The sequence below is a fragment of the Telopea speciosissima genome, chromosome 7, assembly GCF_018873765.1.
Source record: "Telopea speciosissima isolate NSW1024214 ecotype Mountain lineage chromosome 7, Tspe_v1, whole genome shotgun sequence".
Classification (NCBI taxonomy): domain Eukaryota; kingdom Viridiplantae; phylum Streptophyta; class Magnoliopsida; order Proteales; family Proteaceae; genus Telopea; species Telopea speciosissima.
The window spans coordinates 471,507-494,039 of NC_057922.1; the positions used below are offsets into that span (position 1 = coordinate 471,507).

The 22,533-nt window shown below is 39.1% G+C and overlaps 1 protein-coding gene across 4 annotated transcripts in view; it reads left to right on the forward strand.

Moving 5' to 3' along the window:
- LOC122669489 (serine/threonine-protein kinase STY46-like) overlaps positions 1 to 21,875 on the forward strand; it is a 59,305-nt gene extending 37,430 nt beyond the window's left edge. For 2 of the 4 annotated variants that reach the window (XM_043866257.1, XM_043866260.1), the window contains 7 exons: positions 9,609 to 9,682; positions 12,083 to 12,258; positions 19,120 to 19,215; positions 19,668 to 19,748; positions 19,856 to 19,906; positions 21,409 to 21,549; positions 21,636 to 21,875. In XM_043866257.1, the coding sequence (XP_043722192.1) occupies positions 9,609 to 9,682; positions 12,083 to 12,258; positions 19,120 to 19,215; positions 19,668 to 19,748; positions 19,856 to 19,906; positions 21,409 to 21,549; positions 21,636 to 21,662 (646 nt within the window). In that variant the 3' untranslated portion in view covers positions 21,663 to 21,875. Of the gene's footprint in view, positions 1 to 9,608; positions 9,683 to 12,082; positions 12,259 to 19,119; positions 19,216 to 19,667; positions 19,749 to 19,855; positions 19,907 to 21,408; positions 21,550 to 21,622 lie in introns of all 4 variants that reach the window. The other 2 variants (XM_043866258.1, XM_043866259.1) reach the window with 2 other exon arrangements.
- The last annotated feature ends 658 nt before the right edge of the window (positions 21,876 to 22,533 follow it).

Genomic DNA, 22,533 nt, shown 5'->3' on the forward strand with positions numbered 1-22,533 from the left:
CAGTCTTCAATCAGGGAAGGGTGTAGACCAATAATGGCAGGAACCAATCTCCAAAAAAACAGAAATCAAACTGTAGTTGAAGAAGTAGCTTGATCTCCAAGGATGGAGGGAATCTGCCGGCAGATTTAGGTCACACCAGTTGTCTTCGATCTTCAGTGAGGTGTCATTGAGGGCAGCAGCTAAATCTTCATTGGATCACCTCAAAGTTGCTGCCCTGAATGAGATAGAGAGTCCGAGAGTGGTGGAGAAGAAGAGAACCAGTAGCCGAGAGAGTTGGAGAAGATAAACCAGAAAAAAATCGAGAGAGCTGCTCTTCAGATCAGAGGTGGCTCTGATACCATGTAAGCAGCACTGAATATGAATGCTTGAATGACCAGAATCGATCATCCAGGCCCTTATTTATAATAACCACAAAGGGTTGTTATTCAAGTTGAGTTTCAGATTAGGGAAACAATGGAGAAGGAAGGAAGATGTTAGAGAAGAAGGAGACAAGAGAGGGAAGAAGAGAGAGTTACGGTTCAAAGTTGTGTGTGTTAGAGAGACTTCTCCAACCCACCTATATTGCTCAAATAGAATTACTAAAAGTATTACAATCACCTCCCTAGGGAGGTAAAAGGTAAAAAGACATAAAAAGTTAAAAATACATAATAAGGGAACTAGTTAGAAGTCTAGTTCCTGAACTACCCCTGATACATATTTACTATCAACTCTAACACTCCCCCTCAAGTGGAGAATATATATTATGCATTTCCCTTGCTTGAAGGATATTAAAGCGAGGAGAGCAAGAGCTTTGGTGAGGATATCCGCAACCGATCACCAGTCTTCACAAAGGGAGTACAAATGCAGCCGAGTCTATCTTCTCCTTGATGAAGTGTCTATCAACCTCTATGTGCTTGGTTCGGTCATGTTGAACAGGATTGTGGGCAATGCGATGGCTGCCTTGTTATCACAGTAGAGTCTCATAGGACCTTGATGTCAAATCCCAGTTCTGAACAAGTCTTCTCAACCATATAAGTTCACAAACTCCATGGGCCATAGCTCTAAATTCTGCCTCTGACTGGATCTAGCTACAACATGCTGTTTTTGCTTCTCCATGTAACCAAATTACCCCCAACAAAGGTGCAATAACCGGAAGTGGATCTCCTGTCTGTAATGGAGCCAGCCCAATCGGCATCTGTGAAACCTTCCACTTTCAAGTGGTTATGTCGGCATACAACAATCCTTTCCCTGGAGAAGACTTCAAATATCTAAGAATACGGTAAACGGCATCCAGTGGCCACTCTTGGGAGCATGCATGAATTGGCTCACTACTCCCACTTGCATAGGAGATATACGGACGTGTCATGGCAAGATAGATAAGCTTCCCCACTAGCCTTTGGTACTTTCCCGCATCCACTAGAGAAGAACCACAATCTTCTCCTAGTTTATGATTTTGCTCAATAAGAGAATTGGCTGGTTTGCAGCCCAACATTCCAGTCTCTGTCAACAAGTCAAGAACAAACTTCCGTTGACATATATTAATTCCTTTCTTGGTCCTTGATACTTCAATGCCTAAGAAATACTTCAAGGGACCCAAGTCTTTAATTTCAAACTGTCGTGCCAAGTAACTCTTCAGGTTATCTATCTCAACTATATCATCTCCTGTGACCACAATATCATCAACATAAACAATAAGGGCTGTAATGGTACCATGGCCCCTCTTAGTAAAGAGAGTATGATCAGCTTGGCTCGGGAATATCCATTCTTTAGAACGGCTTGCAAAGCGCTCAAACCATGCCTTTGGTATTGTTTGAGACCATATAATGCCTTCTTGAGGAGACACACCTTCCCTTCAGCTGATGGCAGTTTGAAGCCTGGAGGAGTTTGCATGTACACTTCCTCTTCCAAATCCCCATGGAGAAAGGCATTCTTCACATCCAACTGGTATAATGGCCATTCTTTATTGGCAGCCAATGACAAAAGAACTCTAATTGAGTTGTGTTTGGCAACCGGAGCAAATGTCTCCTGATAGTCAATTCCATAGACTTGACTGTATCCCTTAGCCACCAACCTTGCTTTGTATCTCTCAACACTCCCATTAGATTTGTACTTGATTGTGTAGACCCATCTGCATCCAACAGGGACACGTCCCTTAGGAAGATCCACCAGTTGCCAAGTACCATTCTTCTCAAGTGCCATCATTTCCTCAGACATAGCTTGTCTCCATTTTGGGTCAGACATAGCATCAATAACATTTTTGGGAGTAGAAGCGGCAGAGAGGGCGATAATAAAGGCAAGACTGTAGGAGAAAGAGCATCATAGGAAACAAACTGGGCTATAGGATTAGTACAAGCTCTTTTCCCTTTGCGAACAGCAATAGGGGAGGTCTAAATCACATAAAGAAGGAGAAGGGAGATCACCTGAGTTAGAAGAGTGGATCTCAGGTTGTGGATCTGGATCCAAAGAGGACTCTTGGTAGGTCTTCTTTCTTTCATTATGCAAGCCTTCACCTTTTACGTATGTAATGTGGTAATCTTTCTCCTTACTAGGACCCCTGCGTTCACAACCACCGAATCAGTATGCACATCATCAGATTCACAGACTTCCCAATGTCAAACATAAAGGGAGAGATAGGTAGTGGGTAATGGAGAGAATCAGCGACTGTTCATTCCCACAATTCTCCCCCGAAGAGGATCTTTGAGATGGGGCAAAAAAGGAATAGATTCAAGGAAGGTGACATCTTTAGAGGTAAAGCACCGGCGAGAAGAAGCATGGTAGCACCGGTAACCTTTAGAAGTAGAAGAGTAGCCAAGAAAAAGACACTTGAGGGCTTTGGGATCAAGTTTTGTGCGATGTGATTTGTTAACATGCACATAACAAACACGACCAAAGATTTTAGGAGGAAGAAGAGAAAGCAGAAACCTGTGGAGATAAGATGTCTAAGGGAGATTTGAAACCAAGAAGTTTGGTTGGCATGCGATTGATGAGGAAAGAAGCAGTGAGAAGAGCAGCAGACCAAAAAGTCTTGGGAACATGCATACCAAACAAGAGACTACGGGTGACCTCCAATAAATGGCGATTTTTCCTCTCAGCAACCCCATTTTGTTGGGGTGTGTCAACACACGCTAACTGATGGAGAATGCCATTCTTAGTAAAGAAAGCTTGGAGACCACTAAACATATATTCTCCCCTTTATCGACAGGACAACTTTGATACGAGTATCAAAGCGAGTAAGGATCATTTGATAAAAATTCTGAAATGCCTCACAAACATCACTCTTATTTTTCGGAAGAACAGTCCAAGTGGCACGAGAAAAATCATCAACAAAAGAGACAAAGTAACGAAAGCCAAATAAAGAAGTAGTGGGAGAAGGTCCCCAAACATCAGTATGTATAATATGGAAAGGAGCAGCAGTTCTATTACCATGATATAGATAAGAGGAGCGACAATGTTTGGCCAACATACATGGTTCACATTCAAAAACATGGGAAGATGCAACAGAAGAAAATAAGTGAGGTAAATGTTTCCTCATTACAACAAAAGATGGATGGCCTAGACGCCGATGCCATAACATAACGAGACTCCGCTGAACTATCGTCATCACGTCCACACACATAGGATCGAGTGTGGGTACACTAGGATAAAAAAGGTAAAGGCCTTTCTCCTCACGTCCGCTACCAATAATCCTCTTCGTCACCAAATCCTGAAAGAGACAGTGAGAAGGAAAAAAGGTGACACAACAGTTGAGGGATTTAGTCAAGTGACTTACAGATAAAAGGTTAACAGCAAGGTTAGGAACATGAAGAACTGAGGTAAGGGAAATAAAGGAGGTAACGGGATACTACCTTTACCGATATCGAGGAAAGGGATCCATCGCTATCCCGACTTTATCCTTACGAGCAAATGGTATAGGTATCATAAGTAGAGGACATACCGGTCATGTGGTCGAGTGGCACCGAGTCAATGACCCAAGCGGGCTGCTAGAGAGGCGTAGCGGAGACCGCAAGGCGAGGACGAAGATGAGCTGGCCACGGTAGATGCGGGAGATGTGCTCAATCGGGCTATAATCCGGCGGATGTGTCAACCAAGATAGGATCATCCTGTGGAGCATCCGCGCGTCGTCACGGAGTGAGCTCGAGCTCCCCCTCTACGACCACCACGACTACGTGTGCTAGGGGGCGACCATGAAGGGACCAACACCTATCCTTGGTGTGCCCAGTTCTCCCACAGTGATCACATTTAAACCTGTCTCTCCCAACTCCACTGGCACCAATTGTCTCTACTACACTGGCTGCCTCACGAGTGGGCCCTTGGCCTCTACTACCCCCAAGGGTGTCTCGAAAAAAACTGGAATTGAGAGCTGACTTGTCATGAGATGATGCTGATGTGGAGTCCATAGTGACACGGCGAGTCTCCTCACTCTGTAGGTAACTACAGACCTCACTAAGAGATGGAAGAGGAGATCGGCCTAAGAGTTGGAGCCGGATGGGTTCATAGTCTGGGTTCAGACCACCAAGTAAAGTGAACACCCGCTCCCTTTCAAAGGTCTGATACACCTTCGCTTCATCCGCCGGGTTAATCAAATGGAGGTCCCGGTAGTGGTCATATTCTTCCAAAAGACTAAGGAAGGCATGATAGTACTCAGAGATAGTTCTGTCCCCTTGCCGCATGGAATGAATCTTTTGGTGCAGCTGATACACTTTGGCAGAGTCACCCACTCTGTCATAGGCCTGAGAGACACTATCCCAGATGGCCTTGGCAGTCTCCTTTCTTATAAATCTTCTCCCAATCTCAGGCTTCATGGAGAAGATCAACCATGTCATGACTGTAGAGTTCTCAGTCTCCCATTTCTCATAAGTAGGTGCATTCGGCTCTGGAGGCTTGATAGCACCTGTGATGTACCCAAGCTTCCCTTTGCTCCTAAGGGAAAGTTTCACGGAATGTGACCAGTCCAAGTAATTTGTCTCATCAAGTTTCACAAAGGAAAGCTGAAACTGTGTGCTTTCATAGGCAAATTGAGGAGAAGGGACAGGTATACCAGGTCCCGAAATCTCAGAATCAGCCATTGTTCAAGTGGGGAGTACACACTCTACCCAAATAATAAAAAAAAACTTCCAAACAGGTCTGATAACACAGAACCAGCAAGTAAAGGCAGCCTGTAGAGGCACAAGTAAAGGAAAAAAGCAGGAAAAAGGGGCTTCACCCTAGCATTCACCAAGAAATAACATATCTGAAACAATCTTAAGGCCCTCACACAGGCTGATGTTAAACATTTCTCAGCAAAGGCAGCAATACATAGCAGTCCAGAAATAAGAGGAGCAGAGAAATTGCAGTGAGAAATTGCAGTCCCGATATTACCTAGGCAGAAACAGAGATTCCACGAAAGAGAGTACTGCTCAAGCAGTAGTGGAAGATTGAAACCAAGGCCAGATGGGATGAAAAGAACACCCTTGGGCGATTCTATGGAGCCATTCCAAGGCTGAAACCAAGGCCGAGAGAGAGAGAACCAGGGGCTCGAACTTGAAGCTGGCGGTAATAGTTGCAGGTGATGGAATGGCTTCAAAACTTCATAATAGCTTCTACCAAGCTCAAAGAACACCTCCAAACAGCTGAGTAGGTTATTTCCAACCTATTTCATACTTCTATACCACAGATTTTTTACATTGGTAGCTTCTCTTTGAAACCCTTTGAATCCTAGGATTCCAAAGAGAAGAAAAGAATAGAGAAGAGCAACCAAATATGACTCTCAAACCAACCTGCTTTGATACCAAGTTGAGTTTCAGATTAGGGAAACAATGGAGAAGGAAGGAAGATGTTAGAGAAGAAGGAGACAAGAGAGGGAAGAAGAGAGAGTTACGGTTCAAAGTTGTGTGTGTTAGAGAGACTTCTCCAACCCACCTATATTGCTCAAATAGAATTACTAAAAGTATTACAATCACCTCCCTAGGGAGGTAAAAGGTAAAAAGACATAAAAAGTTAAAAATACATAATAAGGGAACTAGTTAGAAGTCTAGTTCCTGAACTACCCCTGATACATATTTACTATCAACTCTAACAATTCATGTAACAAGGGTGGGTTACGTTTGGAAAATTAACAAATGGTGGAAAAGACTAAAATGTACTGAGCAATGGGTATTAAAGGATGAATTAAATGGGGGCAATTTAGATAATTCATTTTCTTTTTTAGAATCTGCTTACTACATTGTAAAGAGACATCTGAAATGGCATTTTTGTCTTTTTCATTACATATTCCATGCCTTACCCCCCTCATTCTCGTCTCTAGCAGGGATTGAGCTATCGTTGAAGTGGCTCTCTGCTACGACAGCCGTAACTTCTCAGAGACCAGTTGAAATTTTGTCTACCAATTCTAGTTTCATTGAGCACACCATGTGACTAACAGAACAAAAGGAGAAGAATACAACCAACACATAATTGATCCATTATACAACTTATTTAAAAAGTTTAAGTAGAGGCATTACTGACACCAAAGTTTGAAGTTTTCTTTCACCACCACTTCAACTTTCTACACCAAAGTGAATTGGAAAACTGCCTTCTTTAAATTTTCAATTCAAGATAAGAAAGGTGATAGAAAAGAAACCAAATGAATCTCGTTAGACCAAACAGATATTCTGCTGAAGATCTGAATTTGAAGATTTGTCTTCTCAAAACCAAACCAGACCCACAAGACCTTCTTCAATTCAAAAAGAGAAACCACTGCATGAAGTTGTGCCCCCAATTGTAATTGATCACAATATAAAACCAGTTTCAAAACAAGTCTTTGTAGTAGCCATTTCAGAGCTTTGCAACTAGCCTATTCTGAAGAGGTTTTAAATCACTATGAAAATTCAGAGTAATTATGTATTTTGATGCTAGGCAATCAGATAGCTGGGTGCTAATCAATCAAAAAACATTATGAAAATTGAGAGAAATGCTTTAACTAGGAAAGAGAAAGATCCAAGGTGGAAAGCTCTACACTGTGATTAAGGCATCATAGAGGGCGATTACGTTTCAGACTAGAGAAGAAACAGAGGAAGGCACTTGAGAGAAGGTATGACCAATGGGATCCGAACTGTACCTCACAAAGCATTTTGTAGAATAAATGCCCCATTTCAAGACTTCGATCCGCAACTGGACCTCACAAAGCATCAATCGGAGGCAAGGCAACTCCTATGCGATCTGCCCGGGGAGTCGGTGAGACTACGAGGAACAACGGCAGGAGCCAGAGAGGAAGAAGAAATCCACTGTGCGAACGTTGTTCAATTGCCAACTTCGAGGACTCGCCGGCCAACGACCTGCAGCCCAGGCGCTTTGCAGTATTCGCCGGTCACTTGGTTGGAGGCGAGAGAGATGTGATGGAGATGATTTCGAAATGGGCTGTTCAATTACCATTTAACCCTTTTTTAAGAAATTTCGTTAAAAGTTATTAATTTTCTTCAATTTTATTTCTATTTCCAGCAATGAATGTGATTTTACTCTTTTGTCTCGTAAATTTATTTCCAATCGAGTCCTTGACTGCAGTTTTATGAGGGTAGTTTATGTCTTGTTATATTTGGATAAATAACAGACCCTTGTTATGTTAATAATTTCCCAACCACAAATCATAACCAAAGTATGAATGCCCCCCTAGTCCTATTCCTATTAGGAATTCCCACTCCAATTAGGAATCCCAAATAGAGATCGGATAGAGGGAAAAATACAGAAAAGAAATAAAAAATAAAACATAAAACAACTAAAACAACTAAAACAATAGGACTAAATTACCCCTATCGGGTAAAGTAGCCCATCTCAACAGATACCATGTTGAAGTGTCCAACTCAAAAACTTAAGCTATTAGGTAGAGGGGCTGAACTAGTATTTGAAGTCATCCAAGGTCTCAGAGATCGTCGAAGTGGGATTATTCCCTACATTTATTGTTTTTAGAAATAAAAGTGTTATGATGTTTAGTAAGTTATGATTTACCACTGTTATTAATCTGATATAAAAGTGTTATGATGTTTAGTAAGTTATGATTTACCACTGTTATTAATCTGATTTGACTATTTATATTAAGTCCAATTTTACTATTTTATGAAGTTTGTTTTGGTGTAAATAGGCTTTCTTGACGTTTTAAGTCATAGTAGGTTAGCTGGGTCTTTATGATTTGGTTCTTATGATGTATTACACATGTTTTGGAATATGGAGTAGATTTAGAGCTCTAATTTTGGAACCCTAGGTGGTTTTCCTTCTTCTATCCTTCCACTAATTGCTGTTAGCTGGTATTGTCTACACTGCCATAACAGTATCAGGTTTCTTTTCTGTGACATTTTCTTCTATTTCTTAAGCACAACTTTCATTCTCTCTTAACACAAAGTATCCGACATCGTCATTAGGTTGAAATTTGGGAAAACAGGTATTCTTTCAGAAAGACAGATGACTGGAAAGGGCATGTACTATGTTGTTATACAGTGTAATCTTTGGAACTAAGTCATGTTTCCCTTTTTTCTGCATCTTTCTTTGTCTGGTTCCTAGAATCAAGGAATTTCCGGTGTTCACTGAGATTTTTCATCTAATGTCAAAACCTAAATAAATATGATCGATATCATCGAGGAATTTCTGATGTTTTCTAAGACTGATGATCATTCTTGTCCTTTTACTTGGCTGGTTAAGGTCTTTGTCCTCCTGTCTTCTAGTTCTAATGAATAGGGATGGGGGTTTCTTCATTACAAGTGTGGAAAAGATTCTACAGAGTCTGGGATCTTGCATTGGAGAGCTTAGGTGTTAGCTTAGCAGTAATGACTAACGACCCTCAAATGTTTTCCTCTTCAATCTTTGTTGGTGTACCATATAGTTTTGTTGTAATATGGGTACAAGGGTATATTTGTCCATTAGGGTTTAGATGGTGTTGCCCTAAGGGTATAATTGTAACTTGTACTTCATGAGTTCTATTATAAATAAAGAGGGTTTGTGTCTCATTGACATAAGTTCAATTCCCCAAATCCATTAAGTATTAACCTGGTACCTCCCTGCTCTGACAAAATGACAGCTTGGAATCTTAAGTGCAAGAAAAGCTACTCTATGCTTGCAGTGTGACAAATAGCTATTCTGCTATTGAGTCAGAACTTACCAGATGGAGGATGAGATGGGGAACAGATGTGGTGTTTCAGATCACTTCATGCGTTATGAATTTTTTATTTTAAGCCCCTGTAAATCCTTCACTGAGTGTCCCATCTGAGGATCCAATGGATTTTCTTTTAGTGTAAATCTTAAATTTGCATCGCATATCTCATTTTTGGAATCTTAATTATATATTCTGAATGTAATTTTCTGGTTATCAAGTTTGTTTTGGTTAAATGAACTCAACAAAGTGTGGGTAATTTCACTATACAGTTTATCTACATGATTGCTGTTATTATATTAACTGTAGAAAGTGTCTCTTAATGATTTTCGGCATTTAACTGATCCAAAAATTTTGTTTCTCTGCTTGTCACATTTAAAGAGGTAAAACCTTGACACCTATGAAATAGATAATAAAGAGCCCTTCCTTGAGTATTCTTCACCTTAAATGAGCTAGATACAGGGTTCATATAATTGTCTGTTTAGACCAATTGTCATGCTGTTCAACATTCACTTATTCTTGGCCTTTATCGCAGGGAGGTTCAACACAGGAATGTTGTTCGTTTTATTGGTGCATGCACAAAACTGCCACATCTGTGCATAGTAACAGGTAGAGAACTTCCTGCTGGCATGAAGAACCTTCCCCTGAATCTCTTGAGTCTAATATTCAGTTCATCATCCCTACTAGGGTTTTCTTGTCCTTGTTACAAATTAATGACATCATGATCTTGATTAAGATATCAACATGGTTCTGATTATTTTTGTTTATTATTTTCTTTGTTGGGTGGTAGTTTCAGTTGTTAATTGAAAGTTAGTCGGTGAAGATGGGGTTTGGATAAGATTTTGGGACGTTGGTGCTGGAAAATCCATTTTCATGTGTTTGAATGCACCTAATCCTATCTATTTTAATCACGAATTGAATGGTGAAAAATGTTGTTAGAAATGTAGTTCAAAAACTTGTCTCGACCAGGTTGAGACAACTGAAATCTGGAGATCTCAGCGAGACGGTGCATTTTTATTTTTTTGGTTTCAGTTTAATGTTTCAATGGGCAAATGGCCATTTATGGATCCGAAACTTTAGGGGAAGCTTGTTTTAGGCTTAATAAACATATTTAAATCTTCAAATTGTAAAAAAAAGAGCACCCAATTTGGTGTTTTGGATTTGCACCCTTGGTTGGCAGTAGATGTCGAACCCTTATGTAATATTCCCTATTCTACACATTGTTTGAGTGCTATGAGACATAATTGGCAATTAAAACAAGTAAATTATGCAATAATGGATGAAGACACATAATATTGAATAATTATTTAAGAAATAGTTAAAAAAAGATATTCTGTTTTTTTCTATTGGAGAAACGATGAGTACGACTGAAGTGGCTATGCATACAAATCCATTTACGGATCTATATGCTCCGATTGGAACTGGAAGTTCCAGAACAGGCGGCTGGTATACCACCATAATGAAACTGCCTTTTATTTTTTGTATTCAGATAGGATTTCTGTTGGCTTCGTCGGGAGGCTCGCGTAGTTTGTTATGTTAAGACTTAAAGTGGAAAGTACATATACAGTGAACAATGCATATTACATAGACACTCAACCCAAGTACAGTGAACAATACATATGTCATAGACACCCTAGTTGAGATCTCGGAAAACTTGATCGAAACAATGCCGATTTGATCAGGTCGAGATCTCCGAGATTTTCGAGATCTCGGCCAACGAGTTTTTGAACTATGGTTAGAACTGAGTTTCAAGTAAAGGGTTACAACTTACAACTTCTAGTTCCAAGTTTTTCTGGATTCTATCTTATTGCTTGAAAGTTGAAACAAGTATTCAGTCTTATGCTTTTCTTCTCATCCCTCTGTCTTCCTTCCAAAACCTCTAATAGAGAGTGGGGTGTACATCCTCAGTCTCATTTCCTCCCTCCTACTCTGGAGCATTGTTTTCTGGCTGATGCTTTTCTCTCCCATTGGATCTGCTCTTTCTTTTGTCAGTTGAACATGGAAAAAATTTATTGGACTCCTTTCACTTTCCATGGTTCTGTAAACAAATTTCCAATCTTCTCTTGGAAATAGTTTATAATTTCTTTTCTTTCTGTTTCATTTTGTAGTTGAAATCTTAATTTCAACTCTTTGTGAATTCTGACCTCATTTTTGTGCTGTGACTTGATGATGCCAGTGTTCTGTGGAGAAAAAAAAAAAACATGTTCTAGGTGTTAAGAATGTCTTAGGGCTTCTCCGAGTAAAGCTCAGGGGAAGTCCTTCTGGCACTGCCTTATATTTCCATGCCTAAGAATTTTAGATGTGTGTGAGGTGCATTCTTCCTTGGGGTTTGCCTTATATTTCCATGCATTCTTCCCTATTCTTTTGACCTGCTTAATAAAATGCTCATTTTTAATTTTAAAAGCATTTAGGTAATTGCTAAACTGATTTGTAGCTATTTCACAAACAGTCTCTAATGGGTGATTAGGAGCCATTGTTCCATTGGTCAGCATAGTTGTTCTCTTGTAACTTATTTCTTATGATTGAATATCATCAGTTGAAGACAACTGCTAGTGCAATTGGTTGGTACCTTGCCAGTAGAGTGCAGGCATCCCAGAAGGTCACGGGTTCAACTCTCCGGCCTTCATTGTGCTAAAAAAATGCACCCCCTCTTAATCCCCCACCCCTGCTTACTCCCTTAGTAGTAGTAGCCCGTGTAGTGATGTAAAGTAGGATGACTGATTTTTTTAATATGTAGAAGGAAAAAGGGTTATGGCTATTGAAAAATGAATGGTACTGTACTAGCATCTAGATTCTAGATGTCTATCCTTCTGGGATCAACTTCCATTTTCAAGCTTTGTGCATCATTAAGCCTCTTCTTATAAGAAATGTTGTTTACTTTTAGTCCTAGCTGCCAGGTATCTGAAATTGAAACTTTATACCTTTGATTCAGTGGATAATCATGCCTTTGCTTTGAATGGACATTGCTCTTCTCACAGTTGATGTAATTATTTGATTTCCTGCTTGCAGAATATATGCCTGGAGGGAGTCTATATGATTTTTTGCATAAGGATCATAATGTCTTGGAACTTCCCTTGTTACTGAGGTTTGCAATCGATGTTTGCAAAGGAATGGAATATTTGCATCAAAACAACATAATTCATCGGGATCTGAAGACAGCCAATCTACTTATGGACGTGAACAAGGTAAATAGCATTTAGTGTTCCAAAAAAATTGACATTTATATTCCATAATATGGAAAGACAGACTTTTGTTTATAATCTGAAAGAAAAAGATAATATAAATTATTAGTCTTAGAATCGAGTTGGACCGAAATGAAATTGAAATATTGAAATAAAGTTCAGTTTTTTCCCCACTTTCTTTGAGCCTTCATAATTTTTTCCCTTAACCATATGAGAGAGTTTTCATCTAAAGGATATATATTTCAATACAATAGTAATATGATAGGTAGGTTGACAGTTACTTTATTACAATCATCAAGAATATCTCTATTGTCCGCTCAAAAATGAAGGCCAAGACTAGAGTTTTGTGGAAAGAGCCCCATATCGGATTTGAACCGATGACTACTGAGACGGAATTTGTAACTTGCTGTCCTCTTGCCTAGCAGGCAAAGTTTACCTCCTTAGAAAGGTGGAGGGAAGTACCCGCATAAAAAATTGTTGACAGCAGAACTTAATAACTTACCCAGAAGAAAAAGAATAATAACTGGTGGCCATGTTCTGGATTGCAATGGAAGTTTATTGGGTGAGTTGGGTCTTTGTCCCCAAATCCAGTTGCTAGACATGTCCTGCATGCAGGGTCTGGATCCACTACAGAACAAGTTGACCTGAAAACTGCTGGGCCAATAATCAGACAAACCTTCCATTTCAGCATAAGAGATACTCATAAAAAGTTAGAAAGTGCAGGACAAACAACAAATAAGAAATAAAAAGATCAAAACATCTTTCGTTAGTCATGAATAATGGAAGATCTTCCAGGTGACATCGTGGTAGAGCAAGAGCTTACTTTAGTTGGTGTTGGTGCCAAAGAGCACGTTTGGGTTGGTTCCAAATTGCTCAAATTAATTGTAAGCCAAACCTAGAAGTTCTATTTGATGCCTGGTAATGAAAAATGAGTTTGAAGCAATGTCATGATAGATTAGGGCCCACTTGATTTGACCCAAGCAATGATTTAGACTGTCATTCAAAGCATCATGGTTATAATAGATGCCAGAAGGAACAGCACAAAGTTCAGCCTTGGATGCACAATCTGGGGCATTTAGGATGATTTTATTTTCACTGGAGGCTCAGTCTTGAAGAATTTCTGATCAACAAGATTAATGGAGAAGATCTGCCCAGAGGGTTTTGTTTTTGTGTAATCTCGAGCATTACTGAAACTCGACAACTCTGTTTTCAAGTAGTCGGGCCAATGTTGTAGGAGGATTTGGATTCGGCATGATGTTGTCTTAGCTGAGAGGCAAAATAATGAAATTCTTGCGTCATGGAAGAGGTACTGTAGTGGGTAAGATGGACACCTAATACAATGGCATATGAATTCTTGTGTGGATTGAAATGGCACTAATTTTACACTATCCGGTTCCAAAGTGTTAGACAGACATACAAGGTGGGCAAGACTATGGCATCAAAGTCCTCACCCTTGTGGAACATAGGGTTTACTATCAAATCAATGAAAGGTCTGCACCAACTTCAGGAAGATATGCCAACAGTTTAATTGATACGGGTCGATATGGGATTGTTACAGATCGATGCTGAGGCACACTTGATATGCCTCCTTTAAACCTGCAAAATAGAAACCGTGAGTAGAGAGGAAATCGAGAGCAACCGAAAGCCTTGCAAACTTGTTTTTCTCTTCGATCTGAGTCTGGGGAAATCATCTAGCATAAAAAATAATCTTAATCTTCACCGTTTCACCAAGTTTTGGGGATTTATAGCAAGGATTTAAGTATCGGTATCGGGTATCGTATCGGTCGGGCGATTTTAAGAGACGTATCGTATCGTATTGTATCGTATCAGAGATATGTATCGACCGGTGCAGAAACGCATGAAAATGATCAAAATACACATGGAAATACACTTTTGGACAATAAAAACAATATAAACAAGCAATTTGTGTCATATATCATGCATATATACTTAGAATTGTGAATAATCAATAACCAGACAAGTGCGGCACATTGAAATTGTTATAAAAGATTAAAAGATGAAATTTCTTACATGTAGAGTCACTCTATTGCCATGAAGAATGTCGGGGTGGATCAAAGTCATGTCTGTAAGGGTCTTCAACAATAGGAGCGACTATTGTGATAGATTTTAGGGTAAATATATAATCTTCTTGGAATGTGATAGATCTATACATAATGTAGTACATATATTATATACATTAGCATTTGTTTTAAATTTTAGAAGAAAATAAAAAAAAAATCATTTTAAAGAAGCAATTTTCGGTTTTGGGTAAAAAATGCAAAGAAACATGGATTTTGAACTCAAATCTTTGTAAATGTATACCAAGAATGCAATACTAAGTTAGTTTAACATATTCCCTTTGAATCATAGCAAAAAAAATACCAAAAATCAAAGATTTAAACAAAAGAATTAAGTTTTTTTCAAAAAACCTACATTTCCCTTCAAGAACACCTTTTGATTTCGAATGTGGGCTGTTAGATGCAGCACATGATGAGATTTCACCTCCTTTAGGATTGTTTTTGGCAAAGGAATCAAAGCCCTCAACAAATCTTTGGCAAAAACCAAGTTTAAAGATGTTTTTTTGATGGGTTTCTCAAAGCTGGAACTGTTTTTTTTCCGCCAGCCTGCTCCTGCTCGAGTTTTCTATTCTTCGAAGACTTGGGCCCATGTGGTTTTTAAGTTGCCGATACGTATCGAGACGTCTCGATATGTATCGGTCGATACATACCGAGACATCTCGATACGTCTCGATACGTATCGTTATTTCAAAAATAATAAAATAATGGTTTAAATCATGTCTCGTCTGTATCGATACGTATTGACCGTATCGTATCGTATCGATATGTATCGGTCGATACATACCGATACATTTGAGACATTTACATTTAAAAAAAAAAAAGATACGTCTCAACCTGTCTCGTCTCGGCCACGACCGATACCGAGACGTATCGGCCGAGACGATTCGATACGCTCCGATACTTAATTCCTTGATTTATAGTGATTAAATCACGAGTCGAAGCAGATTTGGGTGAAAAGAGGTAAAGATTTTATTTTTTTTTATGCATCAGTAGATTAGGTAAATGTTACGATATGTACCACACATTAGGTGTTAGTAATTAGTCACGATAGGGGGTGTGTCCCTATTGTGCTACAGGTTGGCTTAGTTAGTTTAGTTAGTAGTTTATTGTTCGTTTAATTCTTAGTTTTGTTTCTCTAATTAGACATCAACTCGTAGTAGGATTCCTACTAAGAATCTAATTGATTTTGGTATTATAAAGAAACAGGTACAGGCCATGATAAATACAGGCTGAGTCTGTCGTTGTTCAACACATCCTGTCTCCCATTGTTCTTTCTCTTCACAATTGCACGTACTGGTTTCAGGTCCTGGTTTCGTCACATGGTATCAGAACTGTAACCAGTACTTGCTATCTCCTTGATATTTGTTTTGAGAGTCATACATGGTTCTCTGATTTGTGGTGTACAACCACCTATGTGGTCCCCTGCTATTTGTGAAACACTGAAACCCTGGTTGATAGAAGAAGAAAAACTAGGGTTTCAATGAAGATTGATGTATGATCGTTGATGAATCATACCTGGTGTCGTCGGAGTTCTGTATCGTTGATATCGATTTCTGGTTCTGCTGTAGCAACATCGAAGTGTTCTGCTACATCGAAGTTTTCTGAAGGAGAAAACCAAATCTGCTTGATGTTTCTGGATGAAGAACTGACGCTGAAAATTTTACTGGTAGCGATCAATTTATACTGCTGCAACTGCTGTCGTTTGCTGTTCCGCCTTTGGTTGGCTGATGTTGAATCGATATCGTGGTTTGCTGATGTTGTGATATCGATTGAGGTGGTCTGCTGATGTTGCGTGAGGTTAGTTGTTGATCGATTTTTGGTTGCTCTTTTTCCTCTGATGGTATTTTGTGATTTCCTCTGGGTTGCGATTTGTTGGGTAATTGGGTTGATGGTATTTGCGATTTGCAACTTTGATCTTCAATGAGGAACCTACTCTTGTATCCCTTCTTTTTTTTTCTTTTTTTTTTAACTTTTTGTAAGCCCATCTTCTGCTTCGTACTGCCTGATGAAAGGTTGAAGACAACCTTTCATGGGTTGGTGTCTTTAACCCCTTTTTCTTTACAACAACATCAACAACATAGCCTTCTCCTAACTAAATGGGGTCGGCTACATGGATCCTTGCTCTCCAATCAGCTCTATCGAAGTCATACATGGTAGAAGGCCTAGGCTATGCATGTCTTTCCTCACCACCTCTCTTAGGGTTATTTTAGGCCTGCCCCTGAATCTTTTAGATTTTTCAATTTGAATCAAATCACTCCTCTGAACTGTAGCATCCGAAGGCCTTTGTTGAACATGGCCGTGCAACCTCAAACGGCTTTCTCGTAGCTTATCATGAATCTGAGCTACTAGTTAGAATCTATTAATGGATCGATTCAAGCAATAGAATAAGATTCACAACAAGGGAAAGAGGAAGAAGAGAGTTGAGAGAGAATCGATTGTAAGTGAGAGAACATCTCCACTCACCTATATAACATATTCTTGTGATTACACATGCCTCCCTAGGGAGGTAAAAGGTAAAAAGAACAAAATACAAAAATACAACTTAACATGACTTATAACAAGACAGTGACCAAAGTACCCTTTACAATACAAACTCTAACACTCCCCCTCAGGCTGGAGAATAGATGTCATGCATTACCAGTTTGCATAGGATGGTACTGATCAGGCTAGGAATAAGGCCCTTTGTAAAGATATCCACCACTTGATCACTTGTCTTCACAGAGGGAGTGCAAATGTAACCCGAATCCAACTTTTCTTTGATGACGTGTCTATCAACCTCAATGTGCTTCGTTCGGTCATGTTGCACGGGATTATGAGCAATACTTATAGTAGCCTTGTTGTCACAATAAAGCCGCAAAGGTCCCTTAGTGTCAATTCCCAAATATTGAAGCAACAGCCTCATCCATATAAGTTCACACATTCCATGAGCCATGGCTCTAAATGCCGCCTCAACGCTGGATCTAGCTACAACTGGTTGTTTTTTACTCCATGTAACCAAATTACCACCCACAAAGGTACAATACCCAGATGTAGATCGTCTGTCAAAAACTGAACCAGCCCAATTAGCATCTATGTAGCCCTCTATCCTCAAATGATTATGCCTGGCATATAGAAGGCCTTTTCCAGGAGAAGATTTCAAGTATTTGATGATGCAATAAACAACATCCAAGTGCCCACTCTTGAGAGCATGCATGAATTGGCTCACCACTCCAACTGCATAAGTAATGTTTGGCCGAGTCAAGGAGAGATAGATCAACTTTCAACCAATCTTTGGTACTTGCTTGCATCTATAAGAGGAGAACCACAATCTTCACTAAGCTTGTAGTTTTGATCAATTGGGGAGTTTGCTGGTTTACACCTCAACATTCTTGTTTCTTTCAATAGATCTAATACAAACTTTCTCTGGCAAATTTTGATTCCCTTCTTTGATCTTGATACTTCAATGCCCAAGAAGTACTTCAAAAGTCCAAGATCTTTAATCTCAAACTGTTGGGCTAGGTAAGATTTCAATCTACTTATCTCGGCATTGTCATTCCAAGGCACTACAATGTCATCAATATAAACAATGAGAGCTGTGACTGTTCCTTTTCCTCGCCGGATAAACAAAGTGTGATCAGCCCGACTCTGGGAATACCCATTCCTTAGAATGGATTGTCTAAATCGCTCAAATCAAGCCTTTGGTGACTATTGGAGACCATAAAGTTTCTTTTTGAGAAAGCAAACTTTCCCTTCTATTGAGGAAAATTTAAAGCCAGGAGGAGGCTGCATATACACTTCTTCTTCTAGGTCACCATGGAGAAAGGCATTCTTTACATATAATTGATACAACGGCCAATCACTATTGGCTGCCACTAATTGGAGAACTCTGATTGAGTTGTGCTTGGCCACAGGAGCAAATGTCTCTTGATAGACCTATACTTAATTGTATAGATCCATCTGCAACCAACTGGAACTTTCCCCCTGGGAAGATCTACAAGAGTCCAAGCACCACTCTTCTCAAGGGCCATCATTTTCTCAGACATGGCCTCCTTCCACTTTGAATCAGACATAGCCTCAATGACAGTTTTGGGAATGAAAGAAGAAATAAGAGCAGTAGAAAAGGCAACACCTCCAGGACTTCCTGATAAAACACACCCTAGACTGGTGGATGGTTTGAGCAGTTACTTTGAATATATGCAGTTAAATGTTGGTGAAGAATTTTGAAGTATTGGTGTCACCTCTCAACTTTCTTCCTTTTTGTGACCTGCATTAATCCAACTCACTTGTAGAACAAGCCATGTAGCCCTAGATGAACAGTAGCACATCCAGTGGCATTGGAACTTTGGAAGTGCCATGATAGTTAATATGAGTAGAAGTACAACATTTAGACAGTCATGGATAGGAACCAAGTTGGTTTTTTTTTTTTTTTTTTTTTTTTTTTTGAAGAGAGGTCTATAATATTTTTGCTTAGGTGTTTGTGTTCACTTTTAGGAACAGATGGTAGGATACTTTATGCCCATAGAAGCTTAAATTCTTTAGTTTCAGGTTACATGCAGCTGGTGTAATTCATATTTTTTTTTTTTTCTCCCTTCTCTTGTACTTGCATAATCTTGAGTTGTGGCTTGTTATTAATGCTTATTTGACGACTTAAAAGCTCAATTTTTTCTGACCTAAAGTTGATTTTAAATTGAACTTCTGGGTCTGCTTGAATTTAGTGTTGGTATCAGTAATGTCTGAACATTGAATTGGCACAAGGTAACTCATTCTAATAATTTTTAATTGTTTGCTCTTTATTTTCCTCCTCAAGGTTGTAAAGGTGGCAGATTTTGGTGTAGCTCGGTTCCAAAACCAAGAGGGAGTAATGACAGCAGAGACCGGAACATACAGATGGATGGCTCCTGAGGTTTCAGTCTATTACCTTTACAATCGTTTTTATTGCCTGAGCTTAATCTCATAGATTGTTACTTTGTTAGACCAATGTACATGGTCAGAAATCCATATTGATGGTTCTGGTTACTGAACTGAAGCCATCAGCTACCTTTGGTCTATATGTGATGATCTTAACAGTGATTATTGCTGAACTTATAGTCATTTTCTTGACCACTCCAATATCAGTGAATTGATGTTCACTGTGCAACAATTTCAATCTTAGAAATGTTTGTTTCTTCTATTTTATCTGTTTGGTCTGTTGTGTTACCCATGAACAACTCCTACTGATCCTTATGCATTTTACAGCCCTCTTTTCTATGTATTATTTTTTTAGAATGCCAAGACACTAATGGGTTGTCTCTGCCTTCGAAATCACTTATCACTTGAAAATTTATTTATTTAATTATTGTTTTGGTGTCTTTGAAGGTTATAAATCATCAACCGTATGATCAGAAGGCTGATGTGTTCAGTTTTGCTATAGTACTATGGGAACTCAGAACGGGCAAGGTACATCCTGAATTGTGGCTGCTTTAACAAGAGTTTGGTGATAAATGAGATTTCTGGACAACATTCCTCTGTCACTTATTTCTTTAATCTTTGACTTGGCGTTGCAGGTCCCATATGATACCATGACACCTCTTCAGGCTGCCCTAGGAGTGAGACAGGTTTGCACTTTGCAGTTTTATCACATTGAGTAGTAATTGCAAACCCCAACCGCCCCCACACCCAACAACAACAACTTAGCCTTATCCCAACTAAATGGATTGGCTACATGGATCCTTACTCTCCAATCAGCTCTATTCAAAGCCATACATGATACAAGGCCTAAGCTATGCATGTCTTGCCTCACTTCTCCCCAAGTCATTTTAGGTCTGTCCCTGGTTCTTTAAGCTCCTTCAATCTGAATCAAATCACTCCTCCAAACTGGAGCATTAGCATACTAGCATTGATATACGATCTTTCTTAGGCCTTTTCACTGTCTCAATTTGAACAAGCTATTTTTTGTGCAAAATTAAACTATAATACAACAAAATAATAAAAAAATAATTGAGCCCTAAACCCACTAATTCGCATTGGTTAAATAAATCCTTTTCAGTTATTCCTATATCTTGGTGCATATCATTTGTTACATCTTAAGACCGTCCATGGCTTGGGAACCAATTTGTTGTATTAACTGGTGCAGCTCTCAACCCATATCCTTTTGGCCATTCTGTTTTCCCAATAAGTTTACTTTGAAAGCTAGGTCTATATAAAAAGCTTTGTAAACACTGCAATGCTGAACTTTTCATATCTTGTCTGCCATGTGTTGCTTTCAGCAAGAAGAAATTTCATCTTCCCATTGGTCATCCTAGGACAACTCTCTTAGTGCCCTTTCAATTGCATTGAAATCTCTTGTTTGTCCAGTCATTGGTCTTTGTTGCACTTGGCCAAACCATCTCACTCCAATTCTGTCATTGCTGTCACCTTTCAGGTTTTTGCTATGTTCCCGTGATGGCATTCATTTCTAGTTTAAGCCTTCTTATTCTTCACTCTCAACCTTTTCAATATCATCATCTCAGCTTCTGCTCATTTTATAGAGGTGTAATTTTGGGTCCTTAAATTGGATAGCTGCACCTTTAGGCTTATTATAAAATTTCCTTCACTATGATCTTTTGTGTCATTAACAGAATACTCTAGTACCCCTCCACCGTGTTGATCCCACTCCAAATCCGTGGCCATAAATTTTTTATTTCCCTTGTTGCTACTGGTTTTTACTAAAAGAACTTCCAAATTCCTTTTTCCTTGAAAAATATTACAAGGGTTGTGACTGTTTACTCAGTCTGTAGCAGCATCGATCAAATCAATGCAATTGAACTATCAACCTTGTATTTAAAATAAGTTCTTGAATTGTATTGATTTATTAATACAGATGGAAAACTCTGACGGTTCTGAGAACCCCCTCCCCTAATAAAAGAAAAAACAATCATTATACTAATCAGCCTTCCTTCTCTGATGTGTCCTGTGGTGGTGTTAACCCAAAATGCATGGATGTGTTGGTCTTATCAAGTTATATGAAGTGTCTGATGATTCCTAGCCATTTGGCACAGAAGTCCTACATACATAGGCCAATCTTCTACTGACATCGTTACGTATTTATCTTATGCTCTCTTTGCTGCTACTTCGCTAGGGGCTCCGACCAGAACTTCCTGATAAAACACACCCTAGACTGGTGGAGTTGATGAAGAGATGTTGGGAGGCAGTCCCTAGTAATCGACCTTCCTTCTCAGAGATTACAGTTGAACTCGAAGAACTGCTCCAAGAGGTTCAGGTAGAATGCCTTCCCTACTACCCTAAACCAGTCATTATTATTTCTGTTAATTTACTAGCTCATGAACATCTTGCAGGCAACTTCAGACAGTAAGTGAACATGTGGGTTTGTAACTCTTCAAGCGGCATCTCCAGGGTTTTCAAGTGAGGAACATTTTTCATTATTCATTCTATTTTTTTCCTTACATATTTTGTTTTGCACGATCTTCAAAGGGTCATCAGAATGTTATAGAGAAGGTTAGTGGGTGGTGGGGAATCCATGAAGGCTTGTAAGATGATTGTATCCGATTATAGTGTTAAATAGCAATGTCTTGTTCAAGTCTGTAATATTGATGTGTTGTGTTGGGATGCATTTTTAACCTTGTTCCGCACTAAACACAAAATGCAGTAGCCTGGTAAGCACACGTTCACTGTTCTGGCCCTTAAAAAAAAAAAAAATTCCTCACTGTTCCTGTTTTCATTCTCAAGTATTAGTCAGTTACCATTTTCAAAGGTTCAAAAACTTTTCAAGCCCCTTGATGGAAAGTGAAACTGATCTCTGACATATTTGTTTCTTAAAATAGATTTTTGACGTTTTAGGAGTGAATTCCAATCTCCAGACGCCTCCAGGTGGAAAAATGAGAACCAGAATTAACTTAGGACTAGAATATTGATACCTACTGATGTTCTAGTACCCATAAAAAGAAAGTTCTGGTACTTGTGAGTGGGAAGTGAAAAAATTTCAACTATATATGGGTTTATAATCTGGGCGAAATCATGGGTAACAAAGTTATGAAAAATTATAAGAATGCCATAAGCCTCTAATAAGTAACAGTGGAAGTAAAACGTGAATTTAATCCTAATTTGTCAACTATAGTTTGACTAGTAACCTCACCTCCAACCAAATGAAATGGATATGTAACCAATATTCCGTTTAGAGTAAGGTAGTTGGAACTTGGAATGAGGTCAGTACCCGTACACTTATCCTACCTGTTTAGCCTAAATG